Source organism: Physcomitrium patens, chromosome 1 (assembly GCF_059467195.1).
Source record: "Physcomitrium patens ecotype Gransden chromosome 1, ASM5946719v1, whole genome shotgun sequence".
Lineage (NCBI taxonomy): Eukaryota > Viridiplantae > Streptophyta > Bryopsida > Funariales > Funariaceae > Physcomitrium > Physcomitrium patens.
Window position 1 is genome coordinate 18,589,133 of NC_143410.1, and position 24,039 is coordinate 18,613,171.

The 24,039-nt window shown below is 37.1% G+C and overlaps 3 protein-coding genes and 2 long non-coding RNA genes across 15 annotated transcripts; 2 read left to right on the forward strand and 3 right to left on the reverse strand.

Annotated features, from left to right (window-relative positions):
• The first annotated feature begins 1,104 nt into the window (after positions 1–1,104).
• On the forward strand, positions 1,105–2,487 carry LOC112287446 (uncharacterized). The gene is made up of 2 exons (XM_024530430.3): positions 1,105–1,704; positions 1,824–2,487. Exons 1-2 carry the CDS (start codon positions 1,483–1,485, stop codon positions 2,076–2,078), a joined length of 477 nt encoding a protein of 158 aa, XP_024386198.1. The 5' UTR covers positions 1,105–1,482; the 3' UTR covers positions 2,079–2,487.
• Positions 2,488–3,336: 849 nt separating this feature from the next.
• Positions 3,337–10,037, reverse strand: LOC112287413 (carbon catabolite repressor protein 4 homolog 5). 9 transcript variants are annotated; one of them, XM_090252240.1, is made up of 18 exons: positions 9,853–9,987; positions 9,408–9,482; positions 8,904–9,150; positions 8,551–8,654; positions 8,134–8,300; positions 7,753–7,818; positions 7,516–7,568; positions 7,069–7,150; positions 6,813–6,886; positions 6,214–6,301; positions 5,911–6,003; positions 5,526–5,558; positions 5,137–5,243; positions 4,761–4,967; positions 4,477–4,600; positions 4,227–4,312; positions 4,020–4,104; positions 3,337–3,588 (listed from the first exon to the last, which is right to left on the reverse strand). In XM_090252240.1, exons 3-18 carry the CDS (start codon positions 8,987–8,989, stop codon positions 3,466–3,468), a joined length of 1,578 nt encoding a protein of 525 aa, XP_090108366.1. In that variant the 5' UTR covers positions 8,990–9,150; positions 9,408–9,482; positions 9,853–9,987; the 3' UTR covers positions 3,337–3,465. The 9 variants fall into 9 exon arrangements, 5 of the variants coding, with proteins under 5 accessions (XP_090108366.1, XP_024386152.1, XP_024386129.1 ...); XR_002971266.3 differs by lacking the exon at positions 9,408–9,482 and having other exon boundaries at positions 4,227–4,335; positions 4,477–4,582; positions 9,853–10,037; XR_002971264.3 differs by lacking the exon at positions 9,408–9,482 and having other exon boundaries at positions 4,227–4,335; positions 9,853–10,037.
• Positions 10,038–12,399: 2,362 nt separating this feature from the next.
• Positions 12,400–16,504, reverse strand: LOC112288287 (uncharacterized). Its single transcript, XM_024532720.3, has 5 exons — positions 15,028–16,504; positions 14,218–14,518; positions 13,949–14,076; positions 13,623–13,827; positions 12,400–13,149 (listed from the first exon to the last, which is right to left on the reverse strand). Exons 1-5 carry the CDS (start codon positions 15,292–15,294, stop codon positions 12,863–12,865), a joined length of 1,188 nt encoding a protein of 395 aa, XP_024388488.2. The 5' UTR covers positions 15,295–16,504; the 3' UTR covers positions 12,400–12,862.
• Positions 15,767–16,944, forward strand: LOC149989914 (uncharacterized). Of its 2 annotated transcripts, XR_016504336.1 has the most exons (3): positions 15,767–15,873; positions 16,278–16,345; positions 16,685–16,944. It is a non-coding gene; the product is annotated as an uncharacterized LOC149989914 (long non-coding RNA). The 2 variants fall into 2 exon arrangements; XR_016504335.1 differs by lacking the exon at positions 15,767–15,873 and having other exon boundaries at positions 16,258–16,345.
• A 940-nt stretch (positions 16,945–17,884) lies between these two features.
• Positions 17,885–21,429, reverse strand: LOC112279311 (uncharacterized). Of its 2 annotated transcripts, none has more exons than XR_016504340.1 (5): positions 21,130–21,429; positions 20,280–20,412; positions 19,573–19,695; positions 18,847–18,934; positions 17,885–18,662 (listed from the first exon to the last, which is right to left on the reverse strand). It is a non-coding gene; the product is annotated as an uncharacterized LOC112279311 (long non-coding RNA). The 2 variants fall into 2 exon arrangements; XR_002968991.3 differs by lacking the exon at positions 21,130–21,429 and adding an exon at positions 20,843–21,123.
• Positions 21,430–24,039: the final 2,610 nt, after the last annotated feature.

The window sequence follows — 24,039 nt, forward strand, 5'->3', positions numbered from 1 at the left end:
GTAGCTGAAAGCTACACTGTGTATTTTATTTCTTTCTATTTGTATTATATTTGTATTTGAAAAAGATTCTTTGGCTCACAAACGTATCTTTCAAAAATAGGTTCATTTGAATCACACTTTTTGTGACAACAACATGGGTTCATCTAATATATATATATATATATATATAGATACACACATTTGTATATAACCGTGCAAGAGTCAACAATCAGGAAATGTGCCTGTACATCGAGACCTCCAAGAAGATGGATATTCAAACAGTGGTCTTCACTCCCAACTTTCTTCAACTAGTGACAGCACTTGCTAGTTCACTCCATACGGCAAGTAGTTGTGAAGGTGACCTTTTCAGCAACATGCAATGCCCTCGTGTTGACATTGAGTTTGTCATAGTCCAACATTTAGCACACCATCATAATTGTAAGCAATTTTTTAGGGTTATAAAACTGTTTAGAATCGCCGCAACGGGAGATTATAATCTAGATCTATCACGCGGAATCTGAGTGTTTTGCACAATCTAGAGCTCATTCCTTTTGCCGAGCTTCGCCAATGGAAGAACCCTACAGCACAACTAGTACGGATGCACCCTCCTTCGTAAGCTGAACCAGAGCTGCCCAAAAAACCATCACAGTATCATCGAAATGAAATTCATTGTTAGTAGAAGAGGAAGTCAGCCATCAACCCGACAGCCAGGTCAAGGCGGATGATTAGAGTCTTCAGATCCACTCTCACTCTTTTCTGATTGCGAAGGGGTCTCAAAGTCGATGATCATCATGCTTTTGACTACCCTAGGTGATTGGTTCTGCGAAGTCCTCTTCTGACACGCCGCGCACCTGTTGATACATATGATAACAGTGCAAAAAGCGCATGCTCTACTTGCAACGAAAATTTGTATTATGTGCATTGTGATTTCTGTCCCTAGTGGCAAGTTCTGTACCTGTAGCCGCACAACACCGCTGAGATTCCACTTGCGCAATCCGGATTGCGCAGAATTGTTCCAAAGGCTCAATCAATTCTAAAGATTCCTTCCTCGGATTCCCCAGGAAAGAGAGAATTCCGCAAATAATAACAGTTGACTGCCATTAGTCTACAAGATTTCTGGAATGCTTTTCCCTACCTCGTCAATCGGTATTGAGCACTCCACTTATTCAACACGCTGAGCACACTTCAGAGCATGAAGCATATAGCTCCTCCGCTTCATCAGTTGTACTCATCAAAATATGCTTGCACGCTGATTGCTGAATAGAAGTCAATCAATAGAGTGTCTCGATTCCGTGCAGTGCATTGTTTGCTACAGCAAGAGCGATTGAAAACAGAGCACGCTCTCAGGATTGTTAGGACGGTACCTGTCATTCTACTCTACCTTTCTTAATCTACAGAGATGGGGTTCTGTATGAGTTGAATTTGAAAGATAGCAAGATGGATTTAGAAAGATAGAAATCTTGCTGCACTCAAGCGACGCGGTTCTTGTTCGAAAACTACGCAATGGCGACATCATTTGTGAGGAGCGGTTCTTTACTGCTGCCTGTCCTGTGCCTAAGCCTATTTCTGCCGATTACTGCGGCATCTTCAGATTTGTCACTGTCGGTACCACTCGACCACTCCCAGCAGCACTTCACCGTTACGGCAACATCTACAAAAACCGAAGAGGAACCAGTCAGCTTGCTCATGAGCCGCCTCATCAGAACATACTTCGGAGATCGAGAGGTAACCCATAATTGAAGATTACTTTGGGTCAATTTTTGTGTAATTATACTGTCGATTCGTTGCGGTCTTAAACGTGGGAGGTGACTTTAATTCAGTATTATGTCGAAATCTATTGGCAGCGGTGGAGGCCTTTCTTGCCGCACGAAGTTACGGACACTCACCCTAGAGTTGTGCGCAAGCACCACTCTCGACCAAAGCTGCAAATAAGCACACAAACGATTCCTAGCTGCGAGATGGAATGCAAAGCTAGACACGAAGCTCACGTAGGGCGTACTTTCTACCTCCGGGGCAATCCCTTTTTAGTCTCGAGTGTCCCTGCCTTCGACATCACCCGCCCTACCCCTAAGGAACTCCTCCTTTTCCTCCAAATCTAGAGGCACAGTCAACTGATCCTTACGCCAAAACCAGTGTAGACAGGATTCTTCATGCTGCAACAAATCTCCTGCAACATGTCCCTGTTGAACTGGCTTTGCAGTCCGTCGAAGGTTAAATTTCTACGTACCATTTTATATTTCTACATTCCAGTATTGGATGTTTAGCTTGTTCATTGTAAATTTTAATATGGGTCGACAAAGCAAAAAACAAAGATTAGCGAGATTTCCACACCCTGCGTGTTAGGGCGTAAAAAGGTGTTCCCTTGATACTAAAATTTGTACAGTAGTGAGGGGTGTTCCCAACTTTACAGAACAGCGGTTAGAACCGCTATATGTACTCAGGCCCTCGACTCTACAACCTTAATTTGCATGAATACATCACAAGCCAGTGGGGTTATGACTGAGAAGAGACAAATCCGGGACTTCGATCTTAGAAAATTTCTTCAAATGAAATTGCAAATGGAGGAAATCACATCCACCTCACCACTTACAACAGAGCCGAAATGAAAAGCTCTCATGAATTGGGTTTTGAAAAAAAACCAAATAATTGATAGGTCAATACCCCAAAAATTTCCCGTCAATTACCAAATCCTAAATGTTAAAATGGACTTGTACACTCGTTTTGGAAGAACAGACGAAAAGAGTTGTTTATTGGATTCCCAACCTTTAAGATACGTCGAAGCTGGAGCATACAATGTGTGTGTGGGTTCAAGTTGCTTCTACATTGCAGGTTAACTTTGTACTTGTGCCACTGAGGTGATGGCCTCCCAACAAGTATGACTCCCATAAAAATCGATGAACCAGTGGACGAAATAATAAGGTGCAGAAAAGTTTCTGTAGCTTAGACGGATCGCTCACTCCTCACTCCAGGAGCACGCAGATTGTCCCGGTGAGCTGAGAGTAAACATTAGAAGTGGCAGTACTATGCTGATGGGACCGGAGACCCCGGATTGCAAATCATGAAGTGGCCATTATCAAATACTCAAAAAAAAACTAAAAGAGTTTACGTGACATACCAAAGTGTTCTTTTGGAATACAATGAAGTACAAAAGCCTATGACCTAGAGACAAGACGATTTGCCAATTCGTTCAATTCAATGCACTTGACGACAACATTCGAAATCTCTAGCAGACATTTGATAAGTCCGTATTAGCAAAAGAACATCTTTTAAGTAACTTGAACTTGAGTAAAACCTTGGAGCAACAAAAATCTTGAATAAAACTCATATGGGAAGAAGGCAACATGTAATACAGCAGAGTTTGTGACCTTAACTTCAAATATCATTACAAAATGACGAAGTTTACGCATTGATATCATAAATATTTTGATAGAACTATCTACAATTTTGCAGTTCTGCTGACTAAATCTCACTTCTGGACATCCAAATTCAAAAGTTTCGAAAAAGAGAATTCTGTCCAGACTCTCGTTTGGTCTTCTGGATGCTGCAGTTGTTCCTGTTTGGGGCAAAGCAGAACTCGCAAGCCAAAGCCAAGTGATCGCTTCCCCATTTCTGTCGACGATATAACCCACAAAACTGTAAGATATTATGTCTACTTCTTAAAACAGTGACATTCTAAAAGACAAATGCATGCAACAATGCAAATTTTGGTAGAGGCTATCCTAGCTTACATACTCCACACGCTGTCAATACAATATTGCCATTATGAGGGACTTGTACAAATTGAACCACAGCACAAATCTACCTACACAATTTTTTTAATTTTCAAATCTGGCTTAAATACAGCAAAAATTGGATCGGAGACGAATTATTTGTGTACTCACTGGTTGCACATTCTGTACATGTTTTTGTATTAAACAAAAAAAATGCTTCTGCAAATAACAAGCCTCAACAATCTACATTTTGTCCCATAACATCTACATATAAGCAAAAACAATCAAATTCAGTCTAAGTGAGGAATAGCTGAAGCCAGAGAATGAAACCTTGGAAGGAAGTCCTTTACAATGTTGTAGTACAGAAGTGGGAAGAGTATCCAGGACTCTCACTGTCACTAGATCATCCGTATGCCTGCATCATTCACCAGCTACACTTAAAAATGTGACTGGGCGTATTATGGTGCTACACCTGTACAGGTACTCAAAAACAGCACGAAGCCAAAAAATACCACATAAAAGGACGATATTGATTACCAAATGTAATCAACAGTGCCCCTAAATTTCTTGTGAAAAGTTGTAACAAACGGCTCCCCTCTTTCATCCCTGCTGCCAGGCTTTCCCTGTGTGGAAGACAGATTAACCACTAAAACGCAGTGAAGCCAAAATTTCTCTGTCCCTGACAGCAGCAAGATAATAGCACTCCTATTTCAAATGAAGAGCTCGCCTTAGAAGGTCATCGCTGTTGAGGACATCACTGTCAGAGACAAAGAAATTGAAAGTATACCTCTATCTCTGAGTATGCACTTCGTAAGTCCAATTTGTGCTGAACTACAGAAAGGTCGCTTGCGCCAGTAGCTGCCATCAACTCAGATTGATCCCAGCCTCGCACCCTTTTGGCATGAGGTAAACTGTAAGTATTCACCACTTTAACTTGTTACTTGATGTTTTCAGCATGGAAAACACATCAAATGGTATCAACTTAGAACAAAGTGGGGACCTTGAGCAGAGAAAAGCCACACAACCGGTAAAATCCTCAAAGCAACGTCAGGAGTACGGTATACCACACACCTTTTTGCTATAGAAACTCGCGTCGAAGTTACTTTACTGAACTTTTGGCCGGTAATTTCAGTGGTTAAATTTGTTTCTCGTGTGATGATTGTGGATTCCTTGGAGTCATTTGTCTTTATGGACACTATGCTGCTCTCAGTACCCAAAACTAAATCTTCTTCACCCGATATCTCGACACCTTGTGATGACTCACAAGCCGAGCCGAACCTGACATGACGCATCATTCTCATCCATCAGCCATCTTGATCCGAATGCATAACTAGATAGTTATACAACACTAATTCCATAAAGCTACCGTAGCCACAGTGTGCGCAGCAGCAACCAACAGAGCAACTCATGTTTGATTCCACAACAATGAAAATCTATTCGAACCCACCTCTCATATTTGGACACTTCACGAGAGTACGCATTGGTCTTAAAACGCTCCTTAGCTCCCTCCTCTTGTCCTGAAATATTACGCCGATCATGACCAGCCAGGTCGAGCTACACAAGGACTACTGTCAGGATAGGTTTCTGTAATGTAACCAAAACGGCTTTATTCATTGATAACACTATTCAAACAGGACTCTATGACGAAAACCGTCAACAGATCCTGGGGATATAATGCAAAAATCCAAGTGAAGTAAATGGCAATTTACTTTAACGGGATCACATCAACACAACCCTGGGGTTTACTTCACAAGCTTTATAATGAAATTTGCAGCATGAACTTCCCTTTGTTTGAGAGTGTACGAGTGAAAAGAACAAAAAATGTTATGTTCACACCTGTGAACATGACATGAATCGATACAGAGCGCTCTGTCCACCGTCACAGCACAAAACCATCTTTGTCAAGCTTGTATAGCTACTATAGGAAAACAAATTTAACCTCGTAAAATCCCGCATGATAACAAAGCGTAGAATGTTCCAATTCTAGCAAGGCTTATGGACACCAGCAAAATTTTCTTCAAAACTGCATTTGGTCCCCACATAGTAATTTGCAAGAGCCTTCTACTGCCTTCATCTGTTATTTAGAGTGAACATCCCTTACTACCAAAGACTGCAACTTGACAAGAATCATCTTGTTGAACTTGACAAAATGGTAGAATACCAAAATTAAGCTTCCAAAGCCATCATCTGAAATTCATACAGATGTAGACAGGATACATACCCATGGTGTACTGTTGAAATCACCAGCTATAGCCACAGGCGCATTTCCCCACTTTTCAGAGATAGCGTGAGCTTTTTCTAAAAGCACTCGAGCCTGGTAAACACAAGTCTATATTAGCAAATGCCGTGAAAAAAGTACATACAAGCAGGTGAGACCATCAACATCGCTCCATTTACAGTTTCCTCAAGTATACAACATTACTACTGTATTCTATTTGAAAGCCATCTGAGTTGTACTGCAACGAATAGAAATGGACATTATCCAATTTCATGTTAATAGTCTTAAGAGATTTTAAGCATCTACCTGACCTAGCTTGACATCACCGCGCTTGGGATTAAACAACAGGTGAGTATTTCCCACAACTACGCAGTTGTTCTTAGGATCACGTGAGCTGGCCAATCAACCAAAGATCCGTCAGACTTAGAAGCATCCGGGGCAAGTACAAGAGTATGCTTCCCAATTGTACCCTGGACGTGAATGATGCCTTTCATAGCAAAACTATGCAGACGGTCAACACCCAGCTTACTTCTATGCATAATTGGTTTTCAACATTTACCTATCCGGACTACATGCAAGCTAGGACTTGACTAGCGGAGGTAAATCAAACAAGTATTCATCTAAAACTAAAAAGTAGTAACATGCAACACATATAAATATATTTTTTAGCTAACTGGAAACAGCTTAATGCTGTCTACTAATCGATTGTTGAAATCTAAGCTACATACTTCTTCACAAAAATTAACACGCACAAGTGAATCTATAAATTGCAGACTTGAGAGAGAAACGAAAATTTGAGGACCCATCAAAATACTCACAATTACGGACACTGTGTTGTGGATACAGATTTCGATGAGCAATCCGTAACAAAAAAATGACCTCTAAAGAATCTAAGTTTATTATACCCAATAGTTGGTTTTGCATCGTCTAAGCCTTCTGAGCCATCCGTGTCACGCCACTCGGAAGTCTTGCTTTTGGTCTTTCAACAGCATCATAATTATAAAATCAGGTATACTTATTCTGAGATGCTATTAAACAAGAATCGCCAAAATAAGAAATGCAGCAATTTGAGAACCAGATGAGGAGGACAGAGAAAACATTATCAGAAAGAGGAAAAACGCACGCACTCAAATGTTATTCATAATCTAGAATGAGGAGTACCCATAGAACACAAAGCTGGGCGACATTGTCTCGGAGATTGAATTCATTGAACTTAATACACTCTTCCTCCAGTAGCTCGAACCTGAGTCCATAAAACAGCTGAACCCGTAAGCTATCATGGCATTGCGAGCGAGGACATGACCCTAACACGAAATAATTAAACTGACAACGAATAAAAAAAACAAGAGAACATGCTCCCACGACAAGACATCCAGTCAGAAGATAAGTAACAAGAGCGGTTAGCTTCGGCACAGAACATGCTTACACTCATCTCATTAGCAGTCTATTTGTATGAATAAGGCAATCGAGTTTCCTTTTCTGAAAAGTACAAGTGACCCTAAAGTGAACAGAGATGAACCAGCATCCATCTCAAGAAAGGGTCACATACACATATGTATGCGTGGAATTGACCAAAATAAACGCAAGTTTCAGAGCTTTAGAAGTTACCTATTTTTCCTCCAGAACATGGCACAACCATCAGTTGATGCTCCAGTTCGACTCTGCAGCAAGACATTGTAAATGTTCCAGCAAACTACATAGGCTTGGCCAAATCCTAAGACTACAATAGAAAGAACGGACTTTTAAGCTCCATTAGATAATAATATTCATGTACTAGTTCCTCAGTTCAAAACAAACAGGGACGAAGTTCAATATACCGAAAGAATCTAATCGGAAACCACGTACTGTATAGACCCCGACATAACCCTTGCTCTCAAGTTCTTCATTGAGGTCTTCGTAATGGTCCACTTCCTGTTGACACGCCAATACAAATCACAACCTCACAGACGACCTTTAGTAGGCTGGATGAGACATCTAAGTTATACATGTAATTCCACAACTGGACACGATCTGCAACAGTTTATACCTCCATAAAAATCCGATGTGTCTCTTTAAAAATTTAGCTGCTCAACAATAATCAACTCCGCTAAACCACATTCTAATCGCAGTATCATACTTCAGATATACTTCAGCTTTCCTGTTGAAATCACTTTACAAACACTTTCTTCAAAAAGAATCTTCTCCACATGCAGTTGCGCCTATGTATAAAGTCAAATAAGCGCTTACTTGTAAGCACATGATATCTGGAGACCAAAGTGCAAGCTCCCGCAGAAGCTTCTTCTTGCGTGCATCCCAGTCCATAATGAAAGGTGGTATATGCCAGTATAATTCGTCCCAATGTGCCCGTGCATTCACATCAGCCAATATATTGTAGGACACGATAATGAATCTCTCTGGGGAAACAAGTAGAATGGCACAATTATTTTCACGTAAATTTAACGAATCAAGCTAGCAGGATGTGCTTCCATGTGCAAACCTTCACCAGAGAGTACAAGGGATCCTATCCAGGAATTTCTACCCAAAAAAACTACACCTACTCCATAACAAAAATAAAGTAAAAGGTAGCTTTGTATGAACCAATGTTGGATTGTGAAGAAAGCAGACACCACTAGATTTATAAAATAAATTATAAATAGAACGCACCGTGGTCTTTAGGTGGATTACTACGAGCATTAAGCCAATATCGGTAGTCATCGCGGCTCGATCGAGGCTTTACTGACCTCTCCTCATCATATGATTCAGATCTTCTGCAGTATTTCGAAAGTGCCTCTCAGCTATACATCATCATGAGAACTAACAATTTCTTTGACGTTACTCGCAAGATTCAAAACACTCAAAATCTTCATAACCTTAAATGTAAGAAGCAATATACTCAAAGTATCAAAAAAAAACCTTTGCACATGACATGAAAGTTGATAACACAAATTACAGCTTTACATGGAGAAGCATCGGAAGAGTAACAGCGAATATGCCCTAAGTCAACAAGAAATACTGACCCTCTTCCCCGGAATCTGTTTGAACTTCCACTTGAAGAGCCTGCAAAACAGGACTTGGAAGAGCCATCGTTATCCCTCGCAGCCATTGTCCGCTGCGTGGACAACCTCGCAAGAAGACCCCTCACGGCCTCGTGATCCTGCGTCGTCGCAACCTTTCTTGCAATCGCGCCACAATTCAGCGCAAGGCGAATTGTAGATGTATGCTTTGAGTACCTCCAGGCGAAAGGGATGTTGATGCAGCACCACACTGCAAGAAACAATTCAAACGAACAATCGACATTTCGATCAGATTCCGATTACTATCAGTATCACAATTTGATTTCCACTGTATACAACTCAAAAGTAGTGATTTTATATATTTTGCATCGTAAATTACTAGTAGCTGATCCCTCCCCTACTCTTAAAAAGTAGTGCAATTACCACTCACGTAATAAAGCAAGGAAGAAAAAAAATCAATCACTTCGCATAAACTCTACATGTCACCGCCAACAGTCGCACACTTACAATATGAATGCAATTTCCTCCCTCTCCCAACCGCCCTCTCTCCAACACCGAATATCCATCTCAAAGCAACACGACCTCCACATTGCAAGCGTATCCACGTCACCCAACGTAATGACCAAATCCAACCCTCGAAAGGACTCCAATACATCATCTCCCACACTCGCTCTGCATACAATCCTGTAAACCCTAAAATCACAGACTCCCCTTATTCCGAAACCTTCACTAAAACTCAAAGACTTCACCGATCCTAGCTCCAATTCGCAAACCCACCTCGGAGAATCAAACCATCACCGCGAAATTCAAGTCCTAACAACTCAAACATAAACACAACATTGTTCACGCGTCACCTAAGGCCAAATTCGAGCCCATATCATGGAATTCAATCGGGCAATTCCTTGTCAAATCCTGAAGTGAACAGGAAAAGTGAGCAAATATGAACACTCACCGAAACCAGCTGCCTCTGTGAACAAAAAAGCGGATGGATCCTTTCACTAACAATTGCCTCCAGAGAGCATCGTCGCATCGTCAAATGCAGCGATGCATGAATGCATAGCGTGGTAAATTTGGAGGTTCGATGGAGGCAGCGCAATGAAGAAGACGAATGAAGAAGAAAGGGAATTAGGCAGACGCGTGCAGATGAGTCGCGGCCATCTGTTGACATGGCTGTTGGTCTCTCGCTTCCTTTAAAGTAATGCTTGTTTACTTTTTATGGCTTTTACTTTTCGCCTCCAAATCCCTAATTGTTCGCCACACTTGGCAAGAGGGTGGAATTCCCACTTTCTTATGTTGGTTTTGAACTTGATAAACTAAAGGTTTGCTCATAAATTTAGTTGTGATTTTTTGAGATTTGTAATGTGTAATTTAATTTTAATTTTAATTTTTAATTTTTTAATTATAATTTTGAAGAATACATCAAATAATTTTATCCATGCAATTTTGATTTCAACTTATGCAGCTGATAAATGAAATGATTATTATGAATCTTTAATTTTAGGAGTATACAATTTTAACATATTGTAAATATAAATGTTTTCTTATATAGTATTGTAAAATTGCATGAAATAGATTATTTGGTTTGTTTGGAATAATATAAAAATGCAACTTTGGCTACACTTAACTATTTTGATGATTTTGCTCGAAAAAAAAAATCAACAAAAATATTTTAAACTTTGAAAAATTGATATTATGTATTTACATAATTTATTATTTATTTTAGTTCTTTATTAGTAGAAATTTTAGACAAAGCAGAGAATTTTAATTTTTGTTTTAACATTTTGATTCCAATAATAAAAGATGTGAATAAAAATTTCAAGCAAGTAGATAGGATGAAAGTTGATATGGATTATGAATCACTTTAGTCTTTCAATACTATTGAATAAATACTTTAAATTCTTATCTACAAAAATATTTCTTAGATGACTAACTAATAATATGCCTCTTTTTTTTTTTGCACATTTTTTTCTTTCCTTGCTATAAAAAAGAGTGATGCTTGAGAGGGAGACAAAGAATATTTTATGAAAAATAGGTTGCAAGCTGTGTTTTTTTAAAAAAAAACATTTTCCCCAATAATTGTTGAATTCAAAATTATGTCTTTTAATTTTAATTACCTACCAAAAACAGAGAAAAACTAATTTTTTAATTTATTTTATTTTTTGGTCTATATAATGATTAAATATTGGGTTGCTACATGTGCCCTAAGCATAGAAGTGCATTTTTTAGTCAATACAAGTCATGTTGAGGTCATGTGGGGTGTGGCAATATCAATTGGAGATGTAGCATTAACAATCCTATAAACTATTAAGAATAGTTTATTTATGTAATATATTAAAAAGAAATTGTTGCAAACAAGAACATGATTTTTAAACCTAACATCTTTTTATTATATATATATTGTCAATTATAAATAAATGTGTCCAAAAATTAGATTAAAAATTTTAAAAAATAAAATAAAGATAAAAAAAACTTTCCATGAGAATGGTTTTTAAACAATATTTAGTAGTTTTTTAAAAAATCTACTAATAATATTTGGTATTAAAATAAACCATATTTTTCATATTAATAAAATAAATGTTTTTGTTAAGATAATTATTTATATAATAGTTTTTAAAAATATATTTTAAAAAAGGCTTATACTTCTAATTTCTTCTAATATGATTGCAAATAGTCTATTTAATTGTACAATTTTTTTTAGATTTATACATGTGAAATTAATAAAATGTAGTATTACTTGAAATTTAGTAAAATTTAAATAAATTTTTTTATATTAACAAAATTTAATAAAAATATTAATATTTTTTTTGTAGAAATGAACACTATGTACTTCTTAAAAAACAATATATTCCAAAAGAATAAAATAGATATTTGAATGATATCCAAAATTTATAGAATCTTAGTAATAAAATATAAAAAATAAAACATATGTACTATTATTTTTATCTACAGAATTTTAAAGAATGTCTCAATGAAAAGATTAAGTAAAAATTCTTAAATCACTAAAATAGATGATAACTATAGACTTTAAGGTCTTAAGAAATTCCATGACTTCTTTTTATCTAATTGAAACAGAACAAAAAAAGAATTTATTGGCATTTGTAAATTACATATTTTTTTGTAGGTGTAGTTTATATAAATTATTCCTTTACTATTAAAATAAACTAGAAAAGAGTTCTCAAAACAAGTTGAATGGTTTTCAAGACCTCAAAAAGTTTAACATTAACTCAAAAAGATTGCAATATATTTTGCTAACTGTAAAAGTTTGATATTATTCTTACCATTACAATTTGCAAACTACACATTCAAATAAATTTTTTAGAGATAAACAAAAATTCCCAGCACAAAAACATTAGCACCGAATCTACTTCTTATTTATTTACATCTACAATACATTGAGTGGATATTGCTCACAAGTAGACTCAAACTAACTTTAATTCTCTTGATCCAAAAACTATTAAAATAATCCAATTACGGAAAGATAGAAGGGAAATAGCAAGAATTGGAGCACAAAGTAATGGTACTTACATGTAAAAAATATCAATAATAGTAAGACATCTCTTACTCCAAAATGAAAAACATCATAAGCACAAGCACACTGTAACATCTCTTTCGACAAATGGCTCCACGCCACTTTCCTATCTGCTGCCTAGTTGAAGGACACCGTCTAACTGCAACCTCATCCTTTGCAATGCATTTCCTACAATGTAGTAAATAATACAACACAATCGCAGGATGCCAGATTTGCAATAAGAAATCCTATTGATAGCCACATATCGACAGACAAGAAGAGCAAAAACACGAAAGCATTACTAATAGCTCAGTGTTACTAGAACAATCGAATTAGGATTGTCCTTGTTCTTTGTTAGTCCATCTGTCTCTGTTTGTCTGTCTGTCTGCCTGCCTGCCTGACTTTGTATGTGGAACCCAATACTTTGTCAACAATACACTGGATGAACCATTACTTAGTCATCCCAGGTGCTATTCCACCCATCCTTATTTTCTCGTCGTGAGTTAAGTCCAGCTGCAGATACAGTGAGAGATGTAGAAGAAGCCCGGACAGCTTCTGTGTCCTGCCAATCATCGTCTTCCCATACTTCATCCCACCCATTAGTTGAAAGAGGCGCCTCAACATCGCCCTTGGCCACTGATTTTGGTAATGCTATTTCTAGTTCTTGGTATTTGGTGTTTGCATCACCGTGACGCCGAGAACGGGCTCGCCATGAAACACAGCCCCAAACGCCCGCTATGCCTGCAGTGAATACAAAGGTGAGAACTTGGTAACAGATAGCACACCAGGGGCGGCAACAAAATTGAAGATGTTTTTGTTGTCTCACAAAAGAGCCACGTGAATTTGAACAAATACAACAAAGAGCTCACTCGTCTATGACAACAAAGATAAGAAAATCTTGGCATCATAGAGGCTATTTGTATTCTAACAAACAGATTTTTGAAACATGGCTAAATGTCCTGAAACCCAAAGTTAATATTCATTTACAATACTGTTAATCCGACCTCGGTTACAACAACCAAGTAAATGCAGGAACTCCTTAAGGCGCTCTGCTTTAACTTAGAATCTCGAGAGATTTTCAATTGACCAACGTGAAGATCCCATGGCCTCTATTATAGAGAGACAAACTTACACAAAGACTAACACAATATTCGAATGCACATTGATGGTTTCCTAAGAGCCGAGATAGGAGGTCAAAACCAAAATAACCATACATAGTAGCAGAATGAACCCCACGCTGCCTCCGAGAACCAAAGGAAAAACCTCCGAAGCAGTCACGTAATCCATGTATGAGGAATGATCCACATTATCCACAATCTTCTGAGAGGGAACAACGACGTAACAATCTCCTTTACCCCAGCTTATGTTGATCTGTGCTCCACGTCCTATAATTTCGTTATCAGTCATTGAGATGGTGACCTGCAAACACCAAATGGGATTTAATTTCATTCTTTCTTCAACCAATAAAAGGAACTTCACTGCTCTTGACATTTAATATAAACCTGATGTAAACTTCATATGGTTCATCTGACTTACTTACAAGCATAGCCTTCTCTTTCTCTAGCACCAACTCTTTTGGCTTTGCTTCCCAGCCATCTGGAGTCTTGATGGTTACATTTAATTTCGAGTTTTCAGAATTTGAAATAGTTAGGGTGTAGTTATAGATACCTACAAAGGAACAAAACCGAAAAATTTGATGAGATCACTACACCTAAAAAAAAAACAGAAAAAAAAAAAAAAAAAAAAAAAAAAAAAAAAAAAAAAATTGTAACTGAAACATCTGAGTCCAACGGCAGGTTTTATTCTCACCATCTTCATCATCCCTGTCAGCAGCCATCAATTTGCCTATTACATGCCCATGATCGCAAATTCCGCCATGCAGTGACTGATTCTCACCACCCGTGCTTGAATTCTGAGTGGGTAGCGTGGGTGTAACCGTACCATTTACTGGAAAGGCGGGTTGAGAAGTATTTCTTTTTGATTGAATGGGTGGCGGACTAACTGGAGCAACGGTAGCACTTGTACTATTAGTGTTGGTGTTGTTTGAAACCGTTGGGGTCGGCACTGCCTTCAGCTCGCGATTCCTGACATTCTCCGTCATTAGTTTGGCCTGCAAAATGCAAGAAGAAGGGTCAATCCACATGTATGCTAGTAGTTATGCTTCAGACCTACACCACTTTTAGGCCAATTTTAGGCATTAAAGAGAGAGTAACAGTGAAGATTGCAATCGCACCACTAACTAAAACCAGTATAAGTTTTGTTACCAATGCAGCAGAATTCAATACCTAATTCTATCAGTGCTTAGTTTTAGATTGGCTTTGATCAGCAGTAAAAAGGAACTACAGGACACGAGTTTGACGAAACGTTGTACTCTACTCACAAGTTCAAAATTAGAGCTTAGACATGCAAACTTCTATTTCACTTCGTAAGAAGATTATAGACACAGAAAGTGAGGAATTAACAACAACTCTGAGTTTGCACACGGAATTGAACGAGAAACAAACTTGGGTAAACCTAATACAAACTGAAAAGAAAGAGCAAAATGAGGCGGCGGAGAGATTTAGACGAAGTGAAAGAAAGAGAAATAAAAAAAAATATCAAAATAGCAGTCAAATGTACCTCGTCATGGTCGAAAAATTCCTCAAGCCTCTGAACAATTGCTCCTCCAGAAGTTCCCCGACTCTGAACAACTTGCTGATCTATAACTTTGAGAGGCTCATCTTGGGCTCCACCAGAAACACCTAGTAATTTTGGGCTACCGCGAATCCTTTCGAGAAAAATCAGCTCTCCAGTAACCACCTCCCCCAACACAACAAGAGTAAAGGTACATAACATGAAAATCAGCGGAAGCCCTGTTCTGCAGGAGGGACCTGAGATGGGTACCATTTTGCTTCAACAAGACACGAAAGGCTGGCCGACCTTGCAACCACACTACCGTGTTCTTCAAAATCTCTCACACGCCTTCATGGTGTGAGAAAACCAGGAGAGGGAAAAGGCAGAGGGGTAGTGGATCGTGGTGGCTGCAACACAAATTGTACGAAACCTGCGGATGCTTTCTGTTGCTGCTGATTTTACCCTCATAGCATACTTAAATCTGCTTCTTGATCAAATCAGTGGCAACCTTGACCAGCCAGCAACCTAGAGCAGACCAACCAATACAAATCCAATGCAACCTAGTTTAACGCGAGCTCGGAGGGTTTTCCACAATTAAGCACTCAAAGAAGGAAAAAATGCAAAGAGGCGGCCAAATCCCTTGGCTCAGAAGAAGGGACCATTTTCAGCCGAAAGTGGAGGATATTGTGGAACACGAGTCACGATCAAAGGCTGTTCTGGGAAAGGGTCTCTTGCCAATTGGAAAGTTCTTCCTCTCTCCCCGAAGTGGGTGGACAGCTTTACCCTCAAGCCCCCCTCTTGAACACACCATCGTGGAACTGTAGAGAGTTCTCACATCCCGCAAATGTTACGGTAACAGTTCAAAGCTATTTGGCTGTGAAAGAAATTGAGGAGAAATTTTCAGATTTTATATTCTGGGCTTTACAATCTCATGCGTTATTCTTGCGTTATTTTCTTTGAGGCATTAGGGGTCTTAGATTATCGGTCCAATGTGAGGGTTGCAAGCAATCTGCTTACGATGCCATCGTGCACATTAATATCTTGTGCGGTTGCATAAATTTAGCATGGGCAAAATGTAAATGCACGACAACATTTTCCTTTCCACGATCAATAGTGTTGGATTGTGTGGCATTGTAGTTCTCACGCAGAGGCCCTATTTGTAGTTGACAGAATGGCAAGTCGTTAGAAATACTGTTACCTTTGATTGCACTGTATGATTAGCCTCTCATCTTACTAATGGTAGCTGATTCAATCAGAATTGCAAAGAAGTCTTCCGTTCTGCAGTTGCTTTGGCCGATTTTTCACGATAACCAGCGACTAACAGGTCAGTGAGTTTCTAGAGCTTTTGTTCCTAACAATGAGAGGCAAAAGCTTGTAGACACAATAGGTTTTTCGACGTCGTCCAGACCGAGTTGTAGCTCTCATACTAATAGATTAATCATAATATGCTTTTAGAAAGAGTTTTGTGCCACATCCAGCTCCGATGATTTATATGGCTGAGTAGCAAGTATCAGCAAAATGACATATTGACTAGTATGGTTTCATCATCTTAAACCTGGTTTAGTAGTTTTCCCCCTTTTTTAACGCTTTTGCCATATGGTGCTGATTTTAAAGCTCCTCTCGTTTTATCTTATGTTTCATCTTCTTGTTGTTGTCCGAACAGATGAAACGGGCTTGTCAAAGAGAATACAAGCTATGAAGTTTCTTATGGCTATTAAACTCGAAACTTTTAGTCATAAACCTGTCTTGGTGTTCCTCAAAGTATCTTAGTTGGGTATGAGAAGGTATTTTTCTTAAGCTTACATGTGTGTGATGACATGGCTTTCCATACCTTCCACTTAAATGTTGATGTGATTCTTAGATATGTTCATTGGAGCCATTGAAAGACATTCAGTAAAGAAGGCTTGGTCCAAGCTCAGCATACTCTTGAAACGACTGACAACTGTTTTGTGTTCCCTTGACATTCAGATATTGTAGCTTGGTAATTTATATTGTGACAAAGTTGCTTGCTTGTTTACTTTGAGCTGGTTCATGAAACTGACATGTTCCCAATTGTGCTTGATGTTCTTAGTGTTGTAACTGTTCTTTTTAGATTAATGATGACAGAAGTAAAAGACAAATAAGAATAAGAATTGGACTATAAATACTTGGGTTACTTTGTATGATTTTTCAGGAAATATTAATGCAGAATATTTCGACAAAGTTGTTTGACAAGGACCAGTAGACAATGACTTATAGATAGGGACCAACAGACCTTTGTTGAAATGCAAAAGAAGGTTGTTAAGTTCAGCAATCCAAACCTTTTTTTTATCTGCATTGTCCTAGTCTTGACAATCACTGGAGGCTTGGGCCTCAAACTGATGTGGCACAATGCGTTGCAATGGTTGATTGCTTGAGCTGTTTGAATTATTTGTTCACAACATGTTGGATCCTTGGATGGTGTGGGGTTACCAAGTTTGACTGACCTTGTGGTGTGATGTACCAGTCAGGAGCCAGATACGCTCTTGATTTTTTCCTTTACACCACTTTCAGTAACATTCATTTCAGTCGATACATGTGCAATTTATAAATGACCAGTCAGATTATGCATTTGAATTTTAAGACTAATCCTGTTCACTTAGTAAACATTTGAGTAAATAATCTTTCTTAAAACTGACATTATTATTTGTAAGCCTATCAACATTTATTCATTGAGCGTGTGACGAGGCCTAATCAGCTTGCCTACTAACAAAATTCGACAAGCACTGCTGGGGTGTTTTGAATCATCAACACTGATGATATACGTTACAATGTCGATAAAATCTGCAACACCTGAGGAAATAATTTGCGCATGCACATGGTCCTTCCGTTTGGAAACTTGAGCTGGACAGATGAAAGCGGAGTTACAAATTTCAAAAACATGTCTACTTTTGGATTTCATCCAGAAGTCGCGGAAAGAAATAAAAATTACTAAAGAAAAATATGGTCTGACAATATCTCTCCTAGCTTGACACAATTCATGAATGCTCCAAATAATTCGTGCACTAGCTTCACAAAGCATTGCTGTCATTCACACTATTATGCAAAGATATTTTTTCTGCCTTTCAAGTGGAAAAATGTCTGGTTATCTACATCAACGTTGAGGCTGTGTCGCACAGAATTGCATGAAGATATCACGGCACCAAACTGACATCCTTGAAACACTCGTGCTCCAGTGCAATGTAAGCGGATATTGTCGACTTAACTCCATTATCAGCATTTTCTGTACATCAAAATAGAACCAAAGATCAACTATATCAATTTTGAATGTGTTGTTATAAGCACACTGATTGCAACGGCACAAGTACTTGTTGGCATCTGCTTGCGTTATCAAATATTATTATCAATAGTTCAGAACATTTATAAGCTAGGCAGAGGAGAGTAATATAACGTAGGAATCTAAAAGGCATCCGTTCTAGTGAAATACATCGGACAAATATACCAACAAATCAAGCCTATGCACCAGATCACCAAAACCAACAACTACCATAAGAGCAAAACTTTCACTGAACTTGAATAACAAATGCAAATATTCAAAAAAAAGTTAAGCCTCGCGTAAAGAAACTTATCGATAGTAAGTCAATGCCTAACGGCTCCTAACTAGGAACAATTGATGCCATGTTCTACAAAACACACATGACTTGTTAGACTTGCGGCCCAGGTGCCTTAGGGACCTTACAAAAGATATCCAAACAACCCTCAAACGCAATACATTGTTTGCATGATCTATGTCTTCACTAACACAAGGAATGTGACAGAAAACTAGTTTGGAAAGCAATGTAATAGAAGTGTGGAATGACTTTACACCTTGGAAGCCTACGTTGGAAAAGCTGATTTGTAATCTGGAAGAGAAGTTACCCCTAGCTACATTTCCTATATTGGAGTATCTAGCAATCTGCATATTAAATCATCAAGAGAAAAGCTTAAGAGTAAATTATCTGGATAGATCATTTTACTGAGAGTGTCTTTCACAAGTATTCACCATGAGACAGCTGTAACAGTTGCACAGACGAAAGTAGTTAAATGAGGAGTCACGAAGATAGTACTTGGGAGAGGAATATGACGGCAGTAAACAGGAGTGAAAGACAGTAAAAAGTTTCCTATTAAGCTGTTCCCAAATTACAAATAGATCTAACCAGGAGTTGTATGGTTTTAACACAAATACTAGCACACACTTCATCATTTTGTATAGGTTAACCAGTTTCCAGCACTAAAGAATGTATCTAAATATCTTGAACATCTCGTTGATCTCTTATTCACCAGGAAAAATAGGTCTCTGAGTTATCATTTCGGCAAATATGCATCCGACAGACCACACATCTACTGGTGTGGAGTAGTGCCAAGAGCCTAAGAGAATCTTTGGTGCTTGGTACCATAATGTTACCACTTCAACTTCGGATGAGAGTTACAATGATCAGATTCACTTGAGTTTATCAAATAACAGCTGTGAATGAAGAATACAAGAACAATCGCTCAAAACCTAACAAGATAGAAACATGATTACTTTTGAGTAGATGGAAATGGACATCATACCTCGTGAGTGAAAGTCCTCACAAGTATGCCAAATGCTCTTGCAAGGCCAAAATCAGCAAGCTTCAAGGCATTAGTCCGTAGGTCGATCAAGAGATTCTGTGGCTTCAAGCCACAATGAAGTACCTATGGGAATGACAGTAAACAATTCCCCTCAGGATTTGGTATAGGAAGGTTTGCAACAAATAAAGAAAAATTTGTCATGTGATGCTCTCAAAGTAGAATTCTTGCATGCCAATCCCTCCGAAATGGTTCGACTCCTACTGTTTCTACCGAATCATCTTAGCAAGAGAATGAAAATACAAAGCTAAGTAAATTAACAAAAATCTCACCCTACTTTAATCAAGCGTGGATCCTTAGCAAGATCGAGACATGTGTCCATATATTTCTTTAAGTCAAGGTCTAGGTACTCGAAGACTAGATACAATCTCTTTTCACTGTGCATCACATCTTAAAGCGTGAGGTCAAAGACGCATCAAATGCGTAATAAGTTAGGTGAGTTCACACTGAGGTTTAGTGCAAGTGGACGTTTCAGCCAAGAAAATCACCTACATACAATCTATCTTCAGTTGTAGCTATGTCATTTCGGCTGATATGACGTAACCCACAGATGAGGAAATCTTGATTCCATTGGGAATCTTGCAGAAAGCATGAGGATGATCAAAATTCAGCGCACTCAGTAGTGACACAAGGGGAGAGAAGTACAGTACCGAATAGAAGTACACATGGAAGGCATCAATGTAGTCGAGTCGGGTAAAGTAGCAGTGGTGAAGACTGAAAATGCATTAACTGCTCAGCGCTGAAAAGAGACTTCAGGTAAGGCACATTAATCAGACATATGCACTGAAAAAACAAGCACAACAAAGACCTCAAATTAACACATGCATTCTAACGACAAGAATCATAGGCAAAACATGACAAAATTTAGGGGTTAAGTAGAATTGAACCAATTGAAAAGAAGGAAGAGATAACTCTGCCTTCCAATCAGAAAAGATACAATAAGGGTTTAGAGAGAGGATTAATGCCACCGTATGGCAAAGATCTTGCGAGAGACACAACAGAAATACAAAATTTAGCGTGTTTGCCATTGTCACGGAATCCCTAATAAACTTAGTCACCGACCTAGATCAGGACTGCACAATGAGCCTAATTTTCAAACCAACCGCAGCTCTACTTGCAGTCCTCTCTCAAAGGAACGACATTATACATACATAGTCAGCAAAGCACAAGCTCAGAAGGAAAAACCACTCCAACAGCCCAAAATGGAACGTACCATTCAGCTCAGGAGCAGCACACGGAGAGACAAAAAATCTCGGAGCTAATTGCTAGGGAAGTTAACTAGAGAGCGATTGAAGGACCGATGAAATCCAGAATTGGAGAGAAAATTGCCCAAAAGAGTAGCAAAGTGATGACGTGAAAGCTTTTCAAGTCAACTACAAGAGATGTAAGTGAGGACGAATGAATTGAACATACTATGCTCCGAATAGCCTTGAGGACCTTTACAAGAAATAACACAGAACACGAACATGGTGAAAAGATGAATTGATGAAATAAGCATACTTTGTGGCAGATTGATGAAATTGAGCGAACCAAAGATGCCTCATTGTCAAACACTCCTTTCAATACATTGTGGCAGATTGATGAAATTGAGCGAACCAAAGATGCCGCATTGTCAAACACTCCTTTCAATACTTTGTGACAGATTGATGAAATTGAGCGAACCAAAGATGCCGCATTGTCAAACACTCCTTTCAATACTTTGTGGCAGATTGATGAAATTGAGCGAACCAAAGATGCCTCATTGTCAAACACTCAAGCCTTTTAAAAAATGAGCCTGTAAAGTTTGAACTTGATGAACTGGGGAAGTAATGCAAAGTAATGCAGATTCTTGACAAATGTAGAATTGTACCACAAATTGCATTCACAATACATCTTTGTAACTGAAACTCACAACACAAACCATCAAGCTCTAAATTAGACTTACTTCCATTGCTATGATTTCACTCTTCTCATAATCAACTCAGGGAGCTTTTGGTGATGGACATTCATATTTATTCTAATATTTATTTATATGATTAAATAGAAGTAGTAAAAATAGATTTATTTTGTAATATCTTCTAAAGAAGCTTCTTAGAAGTTTTATAGATATTGCTTTGATTTTATATGTATTTGTAATTGATTGGTAGGTTTCAAAACTTGGTCAATAAGTTAAGCATATGCCACACATGTTAGTAGCTTGCAAAACAAGCTAATTACGTGGCGCACATATAAAAAACTTGCCTTGCAAGTTAAGATACATGTTTTGCAAAGTCACTACATTTTGGAGGTCATATAGAATATTGCCACATATCTCTTAGTTAGATAGTATATATGGAGGCAAGAGTGAAACCTTCTTCACTCTTATCAATGCCTTTTTAGTTCTTAGTCTTGTTTCAAGAATTTTTAGTCTTCTTGTCTTTGATAATCTACAAAAACATGAAACAGTTAGGAATTAGCAAAAACAACTAAAAAATGTGAAATAATTGTATTATGAAAAACTACTCTATAGATTGATTATATTCTACTATATGGTAAAACTACCTAGAAAGAAATAGAGGCAAAAAGATGTTGTAATATCCAAAACTCAACAACAAGCCTTCTTGTTGCTCTTTGCTTATCATCACCTTATTCTAAGCTTTGCAAATCTCAAAAGCTAAAACAGATGTACTACTAAAGCAAGCAAAGATTGATACACAACTTTGTCTTGAAATAATTAGTTTTAAGGTAGAGTTTTTTAATACCTCCAGGTGGATAAAAGAAGCAACCTTGATTAGACATCCATCCAATTCATCCAACTAAAATATATTTTTTATTATTTTTTATTGAATTAATGTATATAAAGTAATAAATTATATACAAGTTTTATATGTACATTTATGCATTGTGTAATTAATAATAAAAATCAATTAATAAATCTATTAATAGAAATAATATAATATTTATAAAAATTAAATTATATCATTTTTTATATTGATATATATAATTAATGTATTTAAATTATTTATTATTCTCAGACTTAAAAGTACTTTATATAATATATTTGTGTTACATATGTATATATATATATATATATATATAAAAGTTTTTAGAACTTTCAAAGAATATTTTATATTATAATATATATTTCTAAAATATTCTAAAAACTTAGTAGAAGTATGTGATAGATAGCTTAGAAACTAAACTATGTTAAGTGGCACTCTAAGAAACTTTTAGAACAACTTAAGAAACAAGCCATGTAGTTGAACTTGGATCAAAAGTCTTTTTAGGAAGCTTCTTAAGGAGCTTCTTGAGATTTGACAAATAAATCTTCTATTAACTTGTGTGGCAAGATATGAAAAGCTTGATATTACAAATATAATTAAAATTAGTAATTACTTAGATAAAAATAGTTGGTTAGAAATAATTAAAAGTACATAAATTATATAATATCTTAGAAGTTTTTTTTTATGGATTTCACTTTATATGTGTCAATAGATGATTAATAGTTTAAAAACTTGGTCAACAAGTTTTCCACATGTCACACATATTTGCTACTTATGGTACAAGTTGGTCATGTGGCATATATATAAGAAACTTATTTTACAAGTTAGATATGTGTTGGAGGTCCTATAGAACATTGTTACATAGCTCCTAGTTAGATAGTATATATAGAAGCATGAATAAGACCTTCTTAACTCTTATCAACTACTTTCTTATTTCTAGTTTAGTTTCAAGTATTTGTAGCTTTTTTGCCTTTGATAACAACTATTCCAATTTCTTCTTGATTATATAATTTTTTAAATTTTCTATATTATTTTTTTATAAGATACATCTCACTTGTTTATTTATATTCTTTAAGTTTTTGTATTTAATACTTAGACTCCATGTTTTATGTCTTGTAAGTAGTATAAATAGAAACATGACTAAGAACTTCTTTAATCTTGTGAACTCAGCTCTTGGATTTGTTCTTTTTTAAACTTTTAGGCCTACTCATTTTTAATATTATTCATTGGTTATTATCTTCTTAATTATTCCATCTTTATATATACAACATAGACTTCATTGATTGAAATTATTTCTTTTTAATTGAAGTTTTAATTGTGTCTTTAATAATTTGACAAGGCTATTTTTATTTTTATTTTATTTACAAAGTTATTTTGTGTTAAGAAGTAAGTGGACTCCTCCACTTCTTGAATGTTCTTCTGTGTTAGAAAGTGAATGAATGACCTTGCTTCTTAGGTGTTGTTTTGTATCAAGAAGTGAATGAACTACTCCACTTCTTAAGTATTATTTTGAATTGAAAAGTAAGAGGACTATCCCACTTCTTATATGTTGTTTTTTATTAAGAAGTTAGTGAATTATTCCACTTCTTTAGAATATTTTGGTTAAAAATATTGTTACAAAAAGAAAAAAAACAAGATACACATGAACAAAGTAATAATAGATTTGTCT

Bases quoted from the DNA above. Each gene is read 5' to 3' on its own strand.
- LOC112287446 (XM_024530430.3), top strand. From the start codon at position 1,483: ATGGCGACATCATTTGTGAGGAGCGGTTCTTTACTGCTGCCTGTCCTG. The intron at 1,705-1,823 runs GTAACCCATAAT...ATCTATTGGCAG, and splicing joins CATACTTCGGAGATCGAGAG to CGGTGGAGGCCTTTCTTGCC.
- LOC112287413 (XM_024530361.3), bottom strand. From the start codon at position 8,989: ATGGCTGCGAGGGATAACGATGGCTCTTCCAAGTCCTGTTTTGCAGGC. The intron at 5,244-5,525 runs GTGTGAACATAA...GTCCTTGTGTAG, and splicing joins GATTCATGTCATGTTCACAG to CTCGACCTGGCTGGTCATGA. The intron at 3,589-4,019 runs GTTTCATTCTCT...TATCGTCGACAG, and splicing joins GTAAAGGACTTCCTTCCAAG to AAATGGGGAAGCGATCACTT.
- LOC112288287 (XM_024532720.3), bottom strand. From the start codon at position 15,294: ATGGTACCCATCTCAGGTCCCTCCTGCAGAACAGGGCTTCCGCTGATT. The intron at 14,519-15,027 runs GTACATTTGACT...TGCATTTTGCAG, and splicing joins AATTTTTCGACCATGACGAG to GCCAAACTAATGACGGAGAA. The intron at 13,150-13,622 runs GTATGGTTATTT...TATTCACTGCAG, and splicing joins GGGGTTCATTCTGCTACTAT to GCATAGCGGGCGTTTGGGGC.